The sequence below is a fragment of the Helicoverpa armigera genome, chromosome 11, assembly GCF_030705265.1.
Source record: "Helicoverpa armigera isolate CAAS_96S chromosome 11, ASM3070526v1, whole genome shotgun sequence".
Taxonomy (NCBI): domain Eukaryota; kingdom Metazoa; phylum Arthropoda; class Insecta; order Lepidoptera; family Noctuidae; genus Helicoverpa; species Helicoverpa armigera.
In genome coordinates, this window is record NC_087130.1 from 6,869,073 (window position 1) to 6,890,135 (window position 21,063).

At 36.3% G+C, this 21,063-nt stretch overlaps 1 protein-coding gene and 1 long non-coding RNA gene across 2 annotated transcripts in view; one reads left to right on the forward strand and one right to left on the reverse strand.

Annotated features, from left to right (window-relative positions):
- Positions 1-9,452, reverse strand: part of LOC110370133 (uncharacterized) — a 45,173-nt gene extending 35,721 nt beyond the window's left edge. The window contains exon 1 of the mRNA XM_049850778.2: positions 9,144-9,452. Coding sequence (XP_049706735.2) covers positions 9,144-9,319 — 176 coding nt within the window. The 5' untranslated portion in view covers positions 9,320-9,452. The remainder of the gene's footprint in view (positions 1-9,143) is intronic.
- LOC135117592 (uncharacterized) lies at positions 4,008-4,921 on the forward strand. Its single transcript, XR_010276982.1, has 2 exons — positions 4,008-4,641; positions 4,786-4,921. It is a non-coding gene; the product is annotated as an uncharacterized LOC135117592 (long non-coding RNA).
- Positions 9,453-21,063: the final 11,611 nt, after the last annotated feature.

Sequence of the window (21,063 nt, forward strand, 5' to 3'; positions counted from 1 at the left end):
CACACATTGGCTCATACATAATCATCTTGAGATAACTATGTTTACATATGTGTTTTAGGGTGGCACACTTGGCACAGACAAGAAAGACTGGGCTACTATAGTATCAGATGCAATTCATTTGAGTTAGTAGGTACTCTACCTATGTAGATATTAGATATCATATCGCTTGCCTACCTAGTTTTGATAGTAGATATATCAAATACAACTGAAAATAAATAGAAAAATGAAAAATAATAACGGTATGAATGTCTAAAAATAAACTACTACAACAATACCGTAGGTTTCGAATTCGCAATCATTAAATAACATACTTGCATGAAAGAAAATGTATTACATGTTACGCACGAGTTTTACATAATGACAAATGGAGACATCAATCAAAAGTGATTATTTATCAAATTCAGTTCGCCATAGAGCTATTAACTGAATGTGATTTCTAGAACTATTTCTATTGAAACTATTATGCTGGTAGACACATTTTTCTCAGGCAGCGGAGCGTGGCGTCTGGTCTGGCTAGATTCCATACACTGAGGGCGAAAGCGGACGCAGCGGATAGTCTACAGGAAGTACATTATTTAGACAAAGGTGGGACTAGACTACAGTTTTATTGCACTCCACTACCAATACCCGGTAGACAGCGCAGATTTGCGACTTTCCATTAAACGAACCGTAAGTTCGCATGGATATAAAAGTAAGTGTAGTAATGTTCACGGTGAGCAAAATGTCAATGATCGCCATGAAGTTTCTCTTCAAGTTAACAGTTCCTATTTAGTTTTCCCGAGAAAATGTTTTGCATAATTTACTATGCTATGCTGGCTTTTTTAAAACATTATTATTGAAGCAAAATATTTCCTTGGAAAACTTTTAACCAAATACCTACCTAAGTAGGAACAAACGAAAATTTCAGCACCGTTTCTATTTAGAGCGCAGTCGTTTCAGTTAAATCAATTATTTATTTTTTAAAAGTCAAGTAGTTCGTGGATGTCATTGCATGAAGGATGCGTTTTATCAGGTAACAGAAGCACTGTGAGGTTTGGAGGTAACCTTCATAGATCCGTATCGTCGTTTCATATTGATTGTTCTTTTTGGTGAGTGAATGTGAATGAATGAATGCGTGTGTATCGCGGCCAGGGCCGGCTCCCGCTTCCTTAAGTATGCACTGGTCACAGCGTGACCATGACACTAAACTATGAAACAGCGTCGGTTACTAACTCTTGTGAATCTTTGCATTCATTCGCGCATACACTGTTCTATTTTTGAAACAATGTTCCTAACAACAAAACGTGTTTATAACAGCCATGTTATTTTTGCTTTATGAATATTTGTATCTTAAGTTAATTTAAGCGTTACGTTCTTAAGTTAATTTAAGAAGTTATACCGACACTAAAATATGTCAGGCGACAATTAACTTGCTAATTTTAGTGTTCAGAGATCATTTTATAAACAAAGAATAAGCAAATAAGTCGGTTATCAAAATTAAGATTAAAGTTATAATTGTCGGCTTAAAGTCGGTAGCACAGGCGAATGATTGTCAAGACTCCGGACTAAGTTTTATTACATGTGACATCTAAAATATTGTTACGACTTCACGCTCTAACTTTATGTAAGAACATGGAAGCGTGTTGGTAATTACACTACGTTTAACAGTTTCAAACTTTTGACAAGTTAATATTATGACATTCATTCTGCTGGGAGGAATTAATATAGTTTGATTTTCATAGTTTAACTGTCGCATTAATTAAGATAGACACACGATTAACTAGATTACAGCACATATACATAATATTATGTAAATCAACATGACTAACGAGATGATATTTTTATGGCAGACATCTAAAATATATCATAGTCGGCTGGATATCTGGACGGTGTTTACGTGCAGTGAGGTTTGAAGATGCATTGTAGCAGTGGGCCTTGTATCAGCTCGTATCATTAGCTATGTGTGGAAGTGTGCGCGTCTAGACAGGTGTGCTCGTTTCTTTGGACACCGTCGTATCGCAAGGTAATGTGAATGTTAAATTGACCGCAACGCATTATTAATGTGAAGAGCGCCTCGTTTGCCTCTAATTGTGCAATCATTTATTCTAACTGCCTACAAATGTGTTATGGTAAGTACATGAAAGTAAGTTAGCGTAACGACGTGTATTGTACACGATCTCACATAAACGTGTCGATTTTTTATATGTTTTCTGATGCAATATTCTTGAAATTCTACTATCGTTTTCATTACGAGGCGTTTTGTAATGTTACATTGGCATAGTTGTTACTGGTTATCGTTGTATGTAGATAAACCATATGGTTAAGTCATAAAATTAATTGCATGATATGACTATCATTCTAATTATACGACTTTAATATAATAAGGTGACTGTGATGACGACCTACATAGTACAGTTACAAAGCGGCCTTGGTCAAACTCAGTTCCGGACTTTGCATTGATGGTCGATGGCCTACAGGACTTTTGGGGCCCTACATATTGTTAGAATCACGATCAACCAATATTTTCATTTTATAATTTACTTACTGAATCATTAAGGCGAGGAAGTGGTCAACAATAATTCCATAACCGGCACGCGCATCTAAGGCGCCAAAAGGGGTCGGAGCGTCTGAGCGGGGCGAGGATAACAATACGCGCGCTAGCTTATAACTAAAAGTCGTAAGCGACAAAATGGTTTTGTAATTTTAATATTTAGAAATGATAATTTAATAAAAATTCCTACTACCATTTTAAAGAGTATGTATATACTCAACTACTAAAAAAGTTAAGAGGCTTAAATCGGTCCCGTTTGCCCATAATATGTGAATCTCTTTTTAAAAAGAGGTATGTTTGATATATTTTTCTCTGTTATAAAAGTTACCTAATCATGTTTCTACAACTAACAAAATAAGGCTTATATCATGAACTTTCAGGTAACCAAGTTGTATTTTGATCCGTTTTGTATTTACTGAGAAAAATTGACATCCTTGGCGCCAAAAATTCCAATTCGTCCTCTTAACCGTTAAGACAGGGTCTTACTCATACTTACCAAGAATCAAATTGATTACGGTACGCACTAATTTTTTGAGGAATTGTCAAATATAGTGTACACATACCTGCCACCTTTGACTTCGCGCTGTAACAAGATAATAAATTGAACAATCATTATGTGACAAATCATAACGGAAAAATGACTTAATTATTGCAACATTATGTATTTGCGTCATGGAATATTCATTTTAATAAATTCAAAATGAGGAAATGTTCATATTTGCAGCATTTGCAAAACAGTTTTACCTGATTGATAAAATACTTCGCGGTTTGATGGACTGTTTTCAAATTGCTGTAGCTAGCCATAACATGGATAAGTTGGAATGATAAGCAAATAACTTCGCCAGACTTGCGTCAATGTAAACTGTTCGTATCAATATCATTAGTACTGTTTTAAATACATAAGATTTCTATTTATGAAAATATTAACTGTTTTCCCGCGATTTTACGTCTCACGTCTTGTTGGAACTAGGTACTGACTTTCCGGAATAAAGTATATATAACTTATGTTACTCGGGAAGAGTGTACTTTTCAATAATGAAATATTTTTTCAAATCGGTTCAGCAATTTCGTAGCCTCTAGGGTACAAAAGAATCAAAAAATGTTTCCTCTTTATTATATCGGTACAGATAAGTTAAAACGAATACCAACACTCTTTCATAATGTGATGCCATTGAAGATGCACTGCTATATGAAAACTGACCTAATATTAATCAAGTTCCATATGTTTTTTAATCTACATCAATGATAATGTTATCGTTTACGTCTTATTTCCTGTTTGATTGTAGACAGCTAATTCGTGTAGTATAATGACTAATACATACACGTGATCGTAGTCGTAAAGATTGAAAGACATAACAGGATATTATCATGATTGTAAGTGCTCTATAAATAGGAACATTTACCATAATATTTACGAAGTAACGGCTCCTCAATTTAGCTTATAACGCGTATGTTTACTGAACAGTGGAAAATTATAACCTTTATGCCCGTTTTCACCAACAACCTCTTACCGTTTCCCTATCTAAAAGCTACTTTTAATAAGGACCCCTCCCAATTTGACACCTACCTAAATTCATTTTCACCACACTTGTACATGAATCCCTTAAGTAAGTGACAGATTACTAGTTCTACAAACGATAATGCAAAGTCGATATTTTATCGATAAAATGATTTTTCTCTACTTCTTAAGAAATAAACGTCTATCGAGTATATATTACTAAAGCCTGTGAGTTTTTTTTCTTGTGATGTTATTTTAATTTAACTTAAACTACATTACGCTATGTTTTATGCAATAAAACAGTAAAGAGGTTTTCTATAGGTGAATTTTTACCTATGTCATTCGCGCGTTTGTCAAATTGACTGATGTGTATGTGTACATAGAGTGAGGTTAATTTTGGGTTTATTATTGTTGAATAGATAAGTTTATTTTGGCAGAGAAGAGAAAACGAGGATAAACCTTTCTTGCAGAAGAAAAAGACAAGCTAGTGAAATTGCTGACGTCTCATAGAGACACAATATTAAACAAAAAAAGGATGGGACCACGAACGAAGCCAAAAACAAAGCTTGGATCCAGTTACAAATAGTTTTAATGCGATAGAAACCGTTTACAGGTAAATGTGAATAATATCTGTGTATAATAATATAAGATATTGCCGTTCAACTGTCTTCCTTGTTTTACTGTCGACTTCATTGTATTTTTGTTCTCCATGAGTTGATGGATTTAAGTATGGGGTTAAAATTATACATTTATTTAGTTTCAGGTGGTGCGAGAAATTGGAAAGACGTGTAAAAACATGCTGCGCCCAGCCCACCTCAAATTGAATTGGTGCAGGAGGATGATGATAATGTTTGGTACATCATATGAGGACTAATATTAAAATATTTGTTTACTATCTTTGTTTTAATTTATATATTTTATTATGTTCAATATTAGCCTACTTCTTACCTCCAGAGGGTATCCCCTATCACCTAGGAGATAGGCTCCTCGATATTTACCATTTTCGAATCATTGGTATCTTCTGCAGTTTTGGTATTTAAGGCCAATTCAAACCTGAGCGATATTCGCTGCCGCTGTGGGTAGAGGTAGATACCGCACGGGTTTCGCTCAGGTATTTAGTATCAAGTATAGTTACCGGCACGGATATTGAGCTCTCGGCGGAAGAGTGGGGATCGCTTTGCGCACTGTACATAAGGCAATAAACCAATAAATGGCTTCTGCGCAGGTTAAGGTCAGGGCTCAATATCCGTGCCAATAACTATACCTACCGCGGCTAGAGCGACCTGAGCGATATTCACTGCCACTGTGGGCAGAAGTACATACCGCGCGGCAGCAGCGGCATACGTCCCGAACATCAACAGTAATATTATCGCATACCCACTGGGTTTTCTCTGTCGCAGGTGGTAGCGAATACCGCTTAGGTCTGAACAGTCATATTACCGCATACCCACAGGGTTTTCTCTGCCGTAGACGGTAGCGAATACCGCTTAGGTCTGAATAGGCCTATAGATGTCCCGGCCACCGCGAAACTACATCAGTGATTACCAGATTTGCATCTGTTATGGTCTGTATATTTATGGACATGCAGGACTACCTATTTTTGAATAATTCAGCGACATCACGACCTAGCAAGTGCATTCATAGCAAGTGATAACCTATAATCTATATCTATACTAATATTATAAAGAGGAAAATGTTTGTTTGTTTGGTTGTAATGGATAAACTCAAAAACTACTGGACCGATTTTAAATATTCTTTCACCATTAGAAAGCTATATTATCTGCGAGTAACATAGGCTATATTTTATCCCGGTGCGGGCAGTAGCTCCCACGGGACGCGGGTGAAACCGCGGGAAAACGGCCAGTCTTATAAAAAAGTCATGATCATCGTACTTATTTCTCAGTCATCTGCTCTTTCACGTAAGATAGGTACGTGGTTTTCTAATGATTATTATTTTACATATCCACAACCTCCACAGCTTCTAAACTTTCTAAAAGTTTACGTTTCATTTTTTTTTGTATTTTTTTGCTTTTTAAACATGATATTTTTGGTGTTACATAACATATAAAGGTACATTTCACTATCCACGGTTCAAAATATGTTTGTATTCTGTAATGATAATGATAGGGGTTGTTTAAGCAGGCATCAATCGGGCCCCCAAGTTGAAGTCAAATTTTAAGGTTATAATTTGACACCTAGGCTTTGGTGAAAATGAAATTCTTATTAAGTGTTCCGTAAATGCTCCCTAAATTTAGGTATTCGTTGGTGAAAACGGGCATTAGTGTTTATGTGACTAACAGACGCACACAGACGAACTATCGTTGTCTATAGTTCAATGTAGGTTAAAATTAACAGCTCGCATAATTTGACGTGTCTGCGATTGCTGCAATAATGTTGTTGTTGACAAAAACATGTGACTTTGTTGTGTTATTGAAAGTACGGATTTGCTAATTACCTGTTTGAGAATGGACATTCATTTTCAATACAACGTGGTTTCATTTCGTTCATCCACCTGTCAGCACGAATGACGGAAAGATCAGCAACTCAGGACAAAGGATTTCATAAACATTGATGCTCTAAGTAATAATCCTAACCTGGACCCTGTTATTTCCAGGGGCAACGTCTGCAGGGCTTACAGACACCTCAATTACGTTTATTTTTTCCGCAGTCGTCTGCCAAACCGGTTGTAGTGGAGGGAGCCACCCTACTTAATTAACATTGTCCCAATTTATGAGCGCGTGCTCTATTTTTACTTGCAAGCAACCGTAAGGAGGGGTCTTTTGATCTTTTTTTATTTTTATTATATAAAACAAACTGTTGTTTTCTGCCTGGTCTACGTCTTGCTTTTGTATCAGACATAATTGTCCTGCGAATTATATAAATTGGAAAGTAAATCAATTGCTAAAAATTAAGGATAATCATTTCAGTTACTGTAGAATCTACCCAAAGACTTTTTCGAATACTTTCTTCTCACATTAAACATACTGAATTTTCTGAAAAATAATTGAATCAAAGAAGGTTTACACCAAAAAAGAACTCTTCACCGAAGACAGATACAAATATTGTAGTCACAGAAATAGGCAGGATTGCTCAAAGAGTCGGAATGTAATTTTGCACCATCATGCTGAATATTGCGATGTACTTCCTGCTAACGGCTAGACGCGAGCCAGACAGTTGTTACCGTCTAGAAAAACAGTTTGCCAGACAATGTGAAAGTTGATAGATCCGTAAGGATCACTTTAATGCCTTCACCTTAAGTAACAAAGAGCTGCAAGTGACATCTTTCTGCATTTTAATTAGCGAAAACAATTTATGTATCTACAGTATCTGTATATACTTAATCATGCATTTTCAGAAGGTGCAAGGCCTTAGTAGGGGCTGGCCGTTTCGAGTAGGATTCATTCAGAAGTCAATTTAATCGCCTTAGAAAACAAAAAGGGGTTTTAATTATTTACAGCACTGACGACATTTTTATACTACCAAGACATCTTCCAAACAAACAAGTTGGTTAAAGTTCATCACAAAAAGCTAACTCCATGGTTTAAACTAAATCCTTGTTTATGGAGACTAGGGGAGTATTCCATAAGTGAACAACTAAGGGGACTATTCTAAACCAGATCTGGTACACGCCTTATGTCGCCCTCATTTGTAAAGTAATTTACGAGCTGTGCCTTAGTTGGAGAGCAAAATCACTCCATTGTCACACAGAAGGCATATTATATCAGTGCGGCCTACATTCAGAAGTATGCTGGTTTTACTAACAATTGTACTTTGTTACATCATCAGACTGACAATATTAATCAACTTGCTGGTAGTTTTTCAGCTTTCTGAAATGTTTTACGAAATATGTTGGTTGTAACGTAAATGTTTATCAGGGTTACGCAATGGGGGACGAGTTACGACGACACCATTAATGTTATTATCAGTCCATGTAGGTGCGCATGGACGTAAACAGCACAATTTATAATACGCATACGCAATGGCTGTGCATAAGCGTCGTGTCGCCGCCTACAAATACCATGATTACGGGTTTCTCCATGTATGTACTAAAATTAAATGTAAAGCCCTACATGTTAACATCCATAAGGATAATGTATTGCAATTAATTTGGAAACTTGTCGTCGATCCTAAACTTCCTCGTGTTTTGTGATACAAAATTAGCATTTTGACACCATTTCACACGCATTGTTTTTCTCGTGCGTACGTGCGACTATGTGCTTATTGGTTTGTATGTCAAAGATAAAGGTATCAACGAGATAAACAGCAGACGTTTTCTCAACCCTATCATTGTTTTGTTCAAATAGTTGTAGCAGATACACGAACCCAAAACAATATGGACTGAAAGCGATACCACTGCAGCCAAACTATAAAGCAGAGTCTTTAGATGTTTACAAAACGTTTGAACATGAACGGCTCAGTGGATTTACATCCCGTTACCTGCTCAATGTAAATTCGAATTCATTGAGCATTCTATGAAAGGAATTGCGTACCAATATGATGCATCCGTGTTACATGTTTTATGCTCAATAAAGTGTATCATGCGTGGTCTTTCACACACATAAATTAAAATTCCTACCTCAGTAATCTTTGCTCGCTTTGATGCCAATACTATTTGGGGAAACGAATAGACGTGTCATCAGGAAATGATTGCCACCATGTATTAATTATAATTGCTGAATTTTCCACTCAAATAATAAATGAACAGAAAAGAATTCGGTAATGTTACACGGGTCACCTGAAATACAGGTGGTCAATTCACGACCTCCAACATGAATCGAGTCGGTTAAACACTACTCATTAGCAATTCGTCTATTGACATGACAATGACTTTCAGTACACACGGGTTCATTCATCAAGGTGTGTTCACCAATTGTTGTTTGTTTGGCTAAAAGACGTAACCGAGGACTCATTACAAAGTATAAAGAAAACGTGGTAAACATCTACCTTATACATTATCAATTTTGACATACGTTAATGAGTAGAACTTTCAAACTACCTACCTACCTATAGATAGGTACCTAGGTATACAGGTGTAGCAGATGTTTATGAATGAAAGTTTTGGTTTTTACTTTGGTATGCGCTCTCGAACAGCAGCTGTTTACTACAGGTACCCACCATATGCTTTCACGTGCTTTGGAGAGAGATGAGGGAACATGTGTGCCGCGGGGTGTGTCACCAAGCACGTGCATTCTAATGGCGATGCGGTGCATTGGGCAGCACGGGATGTGCAGCGGCGTCGGCAGTGGGCCGAGCAGGGTGACCGGTGACCGCTCCGGCGTGCCGGGTGCCATATTCGGTCAGTGCACATTGTTGTTTACCGGCGCGGTATCGCGAGGCCGCGTGACGTAGCGTCTAGACGGGCGCCTGCCCCGTGCCCCCCGCCCCGCGCCGCCGCCCCCCGCGCCCCGCGTCTGCCACCCGACAGCTATGCACTGACTGTTTCGATCACCAGCTTATCTTTTCAAGCGGTAATGCTGCACTATACCGATGCACTCGACGATAACGATCGACGGTCACCATAGGCGACACATGACACCCCTGCACCGCGGCTCGCTCACTGTTGTGGCGTGGCGATAGTAATGCCACGGGCGGGACCATCAAGCAGCACATAAATAGATAGGTAATAGGTATATGCAATGAAAGGTCAAGTATGAAACCTAAATAGATTTACTTTTAGTGTTTACTGTCACTCAAGCAAGTTCTATTAGCGACAACAATGGACAGTCGCCTTACTGACACCTACAGTAATGACTCCCATTTAGTGTTGCCAACATACGTCACTCAGGTTGTAAATAGGTACGACGCATATCCATGTCTTCCCATAATATAAAGGAAGCAATACTTCGCATCTAGTGATAAAATTAGTGAACTATAAATTATGGCCAAGAAGTACATACATATAATGGGTAACTATTTATAAACATGATATTTCAAAGTTGATTGAGCAGCCAAAATCATGTCATGTCTGGGTATTACAATTACAATCGGTTTCGATTTCATTTGACATTTCAAGTAAGAGCTGATGTGATGTGCAGCAGATTGACGAAATAGACCATACCGCAAATTTAAAGTAGCATAAAGTATCGATAATTTAAAGTAATTCCCTTGACAGTTTATCTTTATCGACATCGCAAATTACCATCAGAGGACTGCGTGCCCTGTATGCAACCTTCGATACTGGTCTTGGTCTGTCGCATCTTAGTTCCTCATAATAAAATGTAATATGAATTAAAGTTTATAACCTATGGCATTCAGCAACAATCTCTTATTAAATCCTCGTAGGTGCTAATATAAGTATGTATATGTAGATTCATCATAAAAAAGAGGCAAAGAAACCAGACGGAGTTTTTATTATAAACAGTAGCAGACGCTGTATCATGTGTTACAGGACATAGTATAAATAACATATAACATAGCAATTAACAAGTCAAATGATTAGAATCCAACTCAAACGTACAAAAAATAACCGCTCGCCTTAAAGTTATAACTGATTCACGGTGAGATAAAGAGGAAGCAGGTGATTATTGAAGATTAAAATCAATATAGCCAGACTGTTTCATACGTTTTGATGAAGGTGTGTCCGTAGGAAATAAAATATCCGTAGGGCATTAAGCATATTGTAGTCTCATGTTAGGGCTATAAATCAATATAAGTATAAAAGCAAGAAGAATTTCACCAACGTTTGCATCTCTGCGAGCCGAGCGCAGCGGTTTCAATTAAGAGGCAAAGCTTTGTTGGGTTTTCCACTTAGATAATTCTTAGTAGCTGTTAGCAGTTTGGAATTATACTCGGTAAATGACCGACAAAAGACTCGCCTCCCATGGTCCTATGTTTATAAGTGGGCTTTCTGAATTACAGATTTTCTCATTAGTTACCTATGTAACGCTTTCCCTGACCCTTAAAGTTACGTAAATGTTCTTCGCTTTACGAGTATCTGCACCATGTGGAAATCTGTATATACTTTTAATTTTGATTGGTGACTCCATGTCGGTGATGTGAAGTCACTCTTACGTGTCTAAATTGAGGTCTTTGATCTTTATGACGGCAACTGGCAAGATGCTATGTTTGAAGTCTAGACACGTTACAAAGTCTAGGATATAGACAACCGATGTAATTGAATAAACTCCAAGCGACTGTATACTTTCAGTTCAAACTTTGTCAAAATGTTGAAAAGTTTTTAAAAGTTCAAAATATTTTTTATATTTTCTTTCTTCTCCAAAAAAGGGGCGTTCTTACAATTAATATGGCTTAACTGGCTTTTTCTTGACGCGAAAATATTATATGCTTAGCTAATTTTGGGTACATTGTAATATGACCTATATAATAAACCCACATAAATCTGTGTAGGGAGAGCTTAGCTTACATTGTATAGGATTATGTTGGTATATTACAGAGTGGTTCCTGAAATAACGTGGAAAAACACCACTCAAAGCCACCTCTCAATTTAACCTTCCAATGATTCAAGAAGGACATATTATTAATATTTATCTTTTGTATGTCTCTACTCGACCACGGGACTACAGAGCCCCGGATTTTTGGAAGGCGAACGTGGGGCCGAAGCCAACACACTGAAGCCCTTTTGAGACAACTTTAATGAAATGGCGACACATATTTATCTTTATTAATATTAATCCAGACACTGTCGAAAGAACAAAGTCGGACTAACATGAAAAAATAATCCAAAAAAGGCAAGTTATCTTGCGATACTGGCAACTTTCTAGACTTTTACAAAACAATACACGATCAAAGTGAAAAGTGTGTGAAATGCTTTCGCTATAAAGCTATAAAGTTGATCCTAACTGATTGTTATTCAGTAGCCATAAATGTAAAAGTCGAATTATTTTTTAGACATTTTATTGAAAGCTATAGTTAGTTCTACCAAACATTGGGTATTTTTTGACACCGTTAAAAAATGTTGGCTGGATTTCGCTGTCCTCTGCATCCGACACGAAATGTCAGAAGCAATCACCCCCGACTGTTACATGGCTTTTCCCTACGGACTGTGACCGATATTTAATTTAACGAAAAATTCAAATAAGAAGGTTTATCGGGGATCTGCACAGCCGGGGTTGTATATTTTTTGAAGTCTCTTATACCGCGAAAAATAAGTAATGAACCTGAAATACGAAGCAGACATAATATTCTTCCCCGTTTTCACTCTGTATAACGTAAGATAAGTATGTAATTTAAAATTATTACGAGCGCGTGAAAACAATTTTCCAGTTCAGAGATCAGGTTGTGGAACTTTTCTCGGAGCAATGTCTAAGACGATACTCCGAGCTATACACCTATATTCCAGGCTAATTGTCTCAACACGCACTTGGCCCATGATTTATGAAAGATCTAAGGATTAATAAACATTGTGATCCCAGACAACCTGGAATTGTGATCCCAGGTTGTTTCTTATTATAATCCACAATAGCCGTTAAACTAGGAATATTGCCTACGCCCCAATAAATTTACTTTCATCACACAAGCGAGCGACGTAGGTAGTAAATTATCGTCTCGGTGGGTAACAAATTTGTGACTCCTCTTATTAACTGCCATTTCGGTCAATGAACCAGGCCACGTGCATAGCAAATTGGATGATCATTTATAATATATAATCTATTTATTACATAATGTGCACATTGTGCACGGTAATCGGTATCATGGATTAAGAGTCTGCGTCTGAGCGTCAATTTTAATTACAGTTGTTGCATTTAAGTAGTACAATTAAATAACTAAGTATAAATCTATGCAGATTGGCAACATTATAGAAAAACGCAGAAAATGTAACGTAGAATCAAATCAAATCGTAATTTTCTGAAAAATACTACGCTTGCTCGTATTTAGCACAGATCCTTATGTAGAAATATAAGTTTGTCAATTGTGACATAGTTGTCTCGCATGATGGATGTTTTTGGGTAATATAACTGAATAAATGTACATAGGATATACGAGCACACAAGTGTCTCCTAAGTTATATTTATTTTTGTACAAAATGGAAACCCTAAAAACTAACGTTTAAATTAGGTATGTCTATTTCCTTAATAGATCGCATTGTAAAAACAGGTGTAATGTAAGGTGTAATGGAACCAATTTTATCACAAGTGAATTCTTTGCTTTATCACTTCCTACGGACGTACCTAATGCAGATAGAAGATAACACACAAACGTGTGTCACCTGAATAGATCTACATATCTACACAATATACACCATTGTATTGAGAAATTCCTGTAATGATAATGATTAAACCTTCAAAGAGTTAGATTCATTACTTTTTTGACATTCCTACACTTTTTTGAGTTCAATACCCATTGAAAATGTTAATAGACAGCATGCAACATCGGCTATCGATAACTTAAGCCCAGAAAAGCTAGCACAGTTAAAGCCTTCTTAATTTTTGATGCGCATTCAACTGATTTTAATAAAATGTCCTCAGTATGCCCTGTTTAAGAGAACTCGAAGATGCTCATCTTTGTATCGTTAGGTTTAACGTCTGAGTTTCAGTACTTTTATAGAAACATAACATAGTTTTTGTTGTGGTACAAAGATTCCATGCTCCATGTTATCTGAATAGATAAAGATCATAACATTATAGGAAAATTAAAATCTTGTACGTATTACAAGAAATAAATATCTAATAAATTATGTTCGCTCGGATGAGAGCGCACTGACACCAGCTATTTTCTCTGAATAAGTTTTCAGTCACGCAATGCGTATGTGCAATAAAAACAATTCTCACGAAAGTACATGTACCTACAACGCTCAAATTATTTTAGCTCTCATTGTACAAACGAAATGACCTAGACAGAGTTATCACGTCTGTCTGGCGCATAATTGTCTGCTATGTAATTAAACTCTGTCTATGAAACTGTACCCAACTGTACCTAGCTAATTCTGAGCTGACTCCGGGAGCCACCGCTTGGAGCCGCCACCGGCTACGCTGCGGGAAATTCCGATTCGCTTGCTTATTATTAAGATAACTTATGATAAATTGTGCTAAATGCACGGACAAACCCACAGGTATTATCTTGCTAATAGATTTAATTATAGCTGTGCAGTAGATAACCTATAATTTGGACACGAATTGTCTACTGGGAGTTTCATAAAAAAATGCGCTTAATTGGATGTTAAATGTTAATATAATAATTTTATATTCCTTTCTGCTTTAATAAATGTCATAATTTAATATTTATAAGAGTCCATTAAAATAACTCACTCATTAGTGTCACATAGACGTAAAAAGAATTTAGATTATGATACATTGTTACGAAAGTATGTTATGTATTTTGAAATAAAAAATATATAATTTGTAAATATTTTTATATGATATTTTGAAGTTATATAAAAATGCATTATGAAATCATCAACTTGGTACACAATTAATAAGGTAAGTGATTAATATTGTTTTATTAGGTGCACACCAGCTACTTACTACATTTCAAGGGTTCTATTTGCTGCGCCCTAACAGGGTAATGTATACCTAGGATAAGGATGCACATCTGTATACAATTTGCAGTAAATAAATAAATATTTAAAACATGACTGAAAAATATTACCTACATTAATCAGTCATACTAGAAAATAATGCAAAAATATTTAAATGACGTTTTTTTCCATGAATTGAATAAAACATAAGCACGTCTTTACATTATTTTAACATGTACTAATTAGGTATTTCTAAACTATACTCTTTAGTGGTATAGTGCAAAATATTGCATGGCACTCTTTGATATTGGCGCTACAAGCGAACAACCGTACATGTTCAATTCATTTGGTTTCAAACAATAATGATGTACAGCACATTGTGCGGTTACTATAGTCCTGTGAATACGTTGCACTCGGTTGTCGGATTATCGATTTTGTCTCGAACAAGTACCGAGTACAGGTAAAACTCTAAATAAGAGTTATGGATGCTTAGCCAAATGCAATAGCATGGAAATTTTGTCGGAAAATTCGCAGAATGCACTCCGAATACTCTTATGATCTGTTGTTATTGGTTTTTCTTTTAAGATCTTTATACAGTCTGACTCGATCCGGCTATGCAATGGGACAACATTTTAATAAAATTCGGGAGTTCGAGTAAAAAGTGCGTAAGCTATGCAATATAGTAAATTGTACTTCAGTCGACAGCCCTTCAGATTCCTATTTCTCGAGCCTTAACTTGGCCACTGTAGGATAATGTGATTCTATGAATGGCCAATACCTATGTATAAAGATGCACATAACATACTTTGTTTTAAGTACTCAGTTTACTTGAAATAAAACACACTGAAGTATTTTCATATTTGAAACAATACAGTTATATCAAATTACTCATTCTTATGCTTTAATTAGACGGACAAATAGTTTAAATACATTATGACATCATAGTGCAGTAATTTTAATAACAAAATTAAACAGCGAGTAGGTTTTGTTTTATTAATTTCACAACAATGGTAGGTAACACATCAGATTACACAAAGATATGACAAGTCAACTACTTACGCTAAGATAGTGTTATCTCCAAACTTCATTCTGAAAGACAACCTTATCGCAATCAATACGCCAGGTAAAGCACATCAAATTGATAATAGAGGCCAATGTATTTGAGCGTGATTTCACTCACCCCGGTAGAGCCTCTTTTCAGTTACAGGCACGTGTAAATAATTGCTTATGGTATAGGTACTACTGACTTTTGCGTGACTTTTTACCCCAATCCCGAGGAAAGTTTTTACAACATTCTGCTGAGTCCACACCTCATCTGAACCAGTTCACCATAGAAGCAAAACAAACAAACTTACTTTTTAGTAAGGATGTAGTTCAGATGAGTGTGTTTCACATATCGAGCTATCAGACGTCATCAACAAACTAGACGAATGTCCAAAGTCCATTCAGGTGATGGTAGACCAATAGAGAAGCGATATGTAATTGCAAATGCGTCGTAATAACGCTGTCTTTTCTACCTACCTGCTGAATCAACTGATCTTTTTACCGCTGCTTATTACGTAGGTACTTACAAGCTGTTTTCTTCTCTACTTGCTAATCCCAAAACTTATGTCACTCGGGGATCGTGTAGCTTTCCAACAGTGATAAAAAATGTCAAATCTATATCCAAATTTCCGAAACCCTATTTCATGTATGGATCTTAGAACAAAAAAAAATGCAATTTATTAGCAAATACTGTCCTAGAGTACCTAAGTATGTGCTGAGCTGAATATGTTTCACCAGCCATTTGACATGGTCATCGATAAAACAGCAAAACAACAAAAGTACTTGAAAACTACTTACATCATAATTCAACTCATGTTGGATTTACAGATATTTGTTAAAAATTATATCAAATATAAATCAATTAAAAACTTATCATTTGAAATCCTTCTTACTTTGTGTTTTGTGGTGTATTTTCATTATTAAGTCTATATTTATCACAGCATTATGAACTGTGACTGCACTTCGTCCTTCCTGTTTAGGTGCATCCATATCAGCCCATATAAGTAGGTATAGATAATCATTATAGAAATAATAAGCCTGATTTAGAATTACCTAAATCGGTACCTACCTCAGGTTTTCACATAACCTTGCAATTCACGATTATTTTGCTAAATATTAGATGTATTTTCGACGAATAATGATTATATTCAACTTTTAATCGGAAAAAATGCACATAATGTAAGTAGTAGTTGTCGTACCTAAGTAAAATTGGATTGCTACCAGTCGTAACTAGATTTATCCGAATATTGATATTATACGTAAATAACCTGCCCAAATGGATGTCTGTATCTTTTATCAATGGTGTCTGTTATAAGCTATCTCCCTAACTCATTTTTTCTCGTAAACTTTAATCAGATGTTCAAAGGTATTTTATCTGCGTTTAGATACATGTTCAATGTTCGTAATTTCCTTATTTGGTACTGATATTATCATGACAGTATATCATGATCCTAGCTTAGTCCCCGGACTCCACCAAAGCGTAGCAAAGAAATTTTTATACAACCAATTGATTTTCACCGCTCAGTGGAAGATGCAGAGCTGGGGTAAAGCCATATGCCTGAACTACAAAATTCTGTAGGTTTCAAAACTTCTCTGCTCCGCTCCCCTTTGGACGAAGTTTAAGTGTAACAAACTTTAATTCTTTAAAACACACTCAAGTTAAGTTCTTTCTAATAAAGAGCTACCGTTAAAATTGCCCTTCGGGCGTTACTTGGTATAATTTGTTTACGTTAAAATAATCATCTGCTATCGTACACTTACGTAACTTACTATGGTTTTATTAAGTGTGTATTACATGCCATTATCAGAATATTGGAATATTCCAGTGATGTATCAACTACATAGTATATCTTATCAGTGTACTACTATGGAGTTCATTCACCTCTCACCTCTTTAATCAAGATTAACATTCCTAAATACTGTGAAAAAAAGAAAACACATAGAAGGTTACAGCAAAACAAAACTTTCCCACTAAGAAAATCTGAAAATAAACTTTATTAACAAAAGTAGAACAAATATTCCTTGGTGACATATATTCTAGATTCTAGTAGATGGACATGTCTGCAGAAACATTCAAAATAAAATATATCGATCAATGTTTTATTACAAACACAAAACATCAAATGTTACTGAAATACTAATTTATAATAATTAATTTTATCGACTTAAATGGTTATTCAATTCATTCGGCTGATTAACATAATACCTATTAGCAGACAAAAAAAATTGAGCTCACCATTTAAAAGATTTAATATAATATTAGGTACCTATTACATTAATTTATCGATAACAAATATCTAGATGTGCTATTTAAACAATTGTGATAACGCGTCACTTCCTTGAACAGTTCGATCGATTTGTTCAGATTCGATGGTCAGTGTTGGTATCACATAGGAAGTGCCTGCCAAAAGTGTGAACGTCACGCTACAACGGAATGTCGGAATCCAAGGGCCTTCGTGCCATTGATAAGACAATCAACACTTATTTAATAATTACCGATCTATCGCAATCCACCTGACTGCGTATAGGTACGCGTAGAAATACGGGAAATCTGCGATGAAAAACTGTGTCTATAGGATTGGTCATTCCCAAGGAAAACAATGAGGATGACATACATCATAAGGTGTAATAAGACAATGTAACGTATGTAAATGATAACTAGTGATTTATTATGACAAATTATTTACTTAAGTACCTACATGAAACAGTAAAAACTTAAAAAATTAAGGCGCCTTGCGTCACTCTATCGCACATAGATGCATACAGCATAATTTAAACTTTTAAAGTCCTTGGTTGTCATCAAAAATATTACTATTTCCATATTTGAGATTAAATATTCCCATCCATAATGACGCGATTTGCTTAAAGATAGGTAAAAAGCTTTCTCCTAGCGTATTAAGATCCCATATTTGGTAATGTAAAAGTATTTTTTGTTAAATTCTGCTAAAATCTTTAATATTTTGAGTATTATGTTCAACCTGAGTCAAAATGTTTAAAGACATTTATCATACCAATAAGTAATTACGCAATTCCAATCGAGTCAATTCTAGATATTTGATTCAGTGTTCAGTTTTGATTTAGTAACGTTCCACAAGTTTATAGGAAGATTTATAAGCTTATGACATACCTCCTTGATTGAGAATTACAAATTAAACCGGATATAAATCAAATATTTTATTGAGTACTTACCTATAGCAAAACTAAAACATATTCATGTGATTCATTCTCCTGTCACTCGTTTCATTCCTAGGGGTTTAAGTCGGAAGGGTCCTTTTTAAGGGAGTAGAAAGACTAAATTGGTGTTATCGGAGTTATCAGGGTTCGGTGCGGAAATCGTATTTACGAGATCGGATGATCCCTCTTAGTTCACAACGCAATATTGCTCAGCTAACCAGCATCAATTGCCGTGACAAAAGTGTAGGTATCCGTTATAGGTAGGATAATTATAACAAACACCAAATGGTAACAGGTTAATTAATCATTTTTGTGCAGATAACCTGTCTGTTTTTGTCATACGTTGGTACCAAAACAATATTTGATAAAGAAAAGTGTGACACGAGCTGCGAGCGTGACTAACCGTTCGATTAAACCCGCTGCAGTGGCGCGCACGCGTGCTGATTACATACAGCCAAATTGCTGCGCCCGCGACCCGCCCAGCGCGACAGACGTCTCGGGAGAGATCGTGCATTCGTGCCAGACGGCTACCGAAATTTGGGTTAGGCGCTTTTTTGCGGGTCGCGGGCGCCGCCGTGGAAGCGCTCGCACCGAGGTCGATGAGCCCCGAGCTGCCCCTCCCCGCGCCACCCCCACCGACCAGTTCCACCACAAGGTGCAGCGGCCGCTGCGACCAACCGACCAACCCTACATACCTACCACCTGCCAGACACTAAGCAAGTATAACATAATGAACCAACCTGAACACTACGTACGTCCACTTTCGAGATCAACTGGAAAACTGGACACGATTCAACTTAAGGCATTTTAAAATTCAGGTTTTAAAATTCGTCATTGGTTAGCGACGACATGAAACTTAAGGAAAAGGATGCATGTTTTTAAAGGTCATTTTGAAGCAGGTAAGAGCGGTCGACATCAGATGTGCAAGACATTGCAGTTCGTTTTGTTATTGACTTAACCTTTTGGATTTCATTACACACACTTGCAGGAAGGAAAATGGTTGTACTTGACAAACGAAAGGACAACTACTATAGTTAAACCGAAAACAAAGCATTCAATAAATATAGGAAATGACTTAAACTGAACACTAGTAGAGATTTAGTTTTCTATCAGTTTTGCTAATCCAGGCAGTCTGCAGAGTTCCGTGACTTCATCACCAAAATATTTTAAATTATCAAAATAATAACAAATTTTAAGAAACGATATAATATCTAATGAATAGTGCAAAGAACGTAATATGTATAATAAATAAATTGTCCTGTGTGTGACCGAGCGCAAAGTGTCGAATGATTTACAGCTGTTAATTGACGCGTCTGTTTTCTGCTATATGAGACTATAATACTGGTATTTTTTACGAACTGCGATCAAGATCAGTCTGGGGATAGACTAATATGAATTGTATGTCAAGACAAGCCATCCGCGTCGACTAAGCCGCGCATATGCTCTTGCTATTTGTCTACCGCACAAAAAGCGAACAGCAAAATGTGCATTGAATATTATAATGATTGACACACCATATATTTTGCACCAAATGCCATTGGCTTTTTACAATCGTCGTCTCTGCACGACGCTATGAATAAAAATGAATGTAATCATGTCTGGAGATTCATATCAGACACAAGCCATAACGATTTCAAATTAGATTTTAATAGGCGATCCAATGCATCTACGTCGGCGAACATATGAAGGTACGTCATCATAACATAAACAGAAATGTTAGCAGTAGGTACATAATAATTACATATAGGATATTTGAATGTTTCGACGATAATGGAATTTAAAATGAACACATTCAGGCACATCTCGAATTCCGTGCTCAGATACAGTCTCCTTATTGTGTACCAACGTTTTTATGTTTGTGAGTTTGTCGATTTATACAATCAGACGAATTTAGTTACGGAATACGGCAATTAAATTGGGCGTGAGACGAGACGGTTTGTTATTACGACTCTATATTATTTCTTTTGTAAAAAATGTGTTCTGTATATTTTTTCAGTCTGAGCTTTGCTATAGATTGTAGCCGCTTATAGACTATGTGTCTGTAGAGATTACGATTAACCATTCGTTTTCCAATTTTTTTCTTGTTCTAAAGTCGTACGTGCTCTAGAGACTACACAGCGAATGCGGTGTATTGACACAACACTAGCAAGAGCTGCTAGGTATTCGCAAATAGCGCAATGTGCAGAGGTGCAGCGAGGAGTCAACTCGACGAGGAGAGAGCGTCGACTCGTACACGAGAGCGTCTACAGAGTTTAAATTATCAAGCGACTCACCACGACTTGTAAACTAGACATTGCTGTATTTTATACGAGAACTATGTTCATCATGCAAGCAAAGTGCTTTGTTCGTGAATTCAAATCAAAATACTACTTTATTACGCTCCTTTTCAGACAGTCTGTTGCC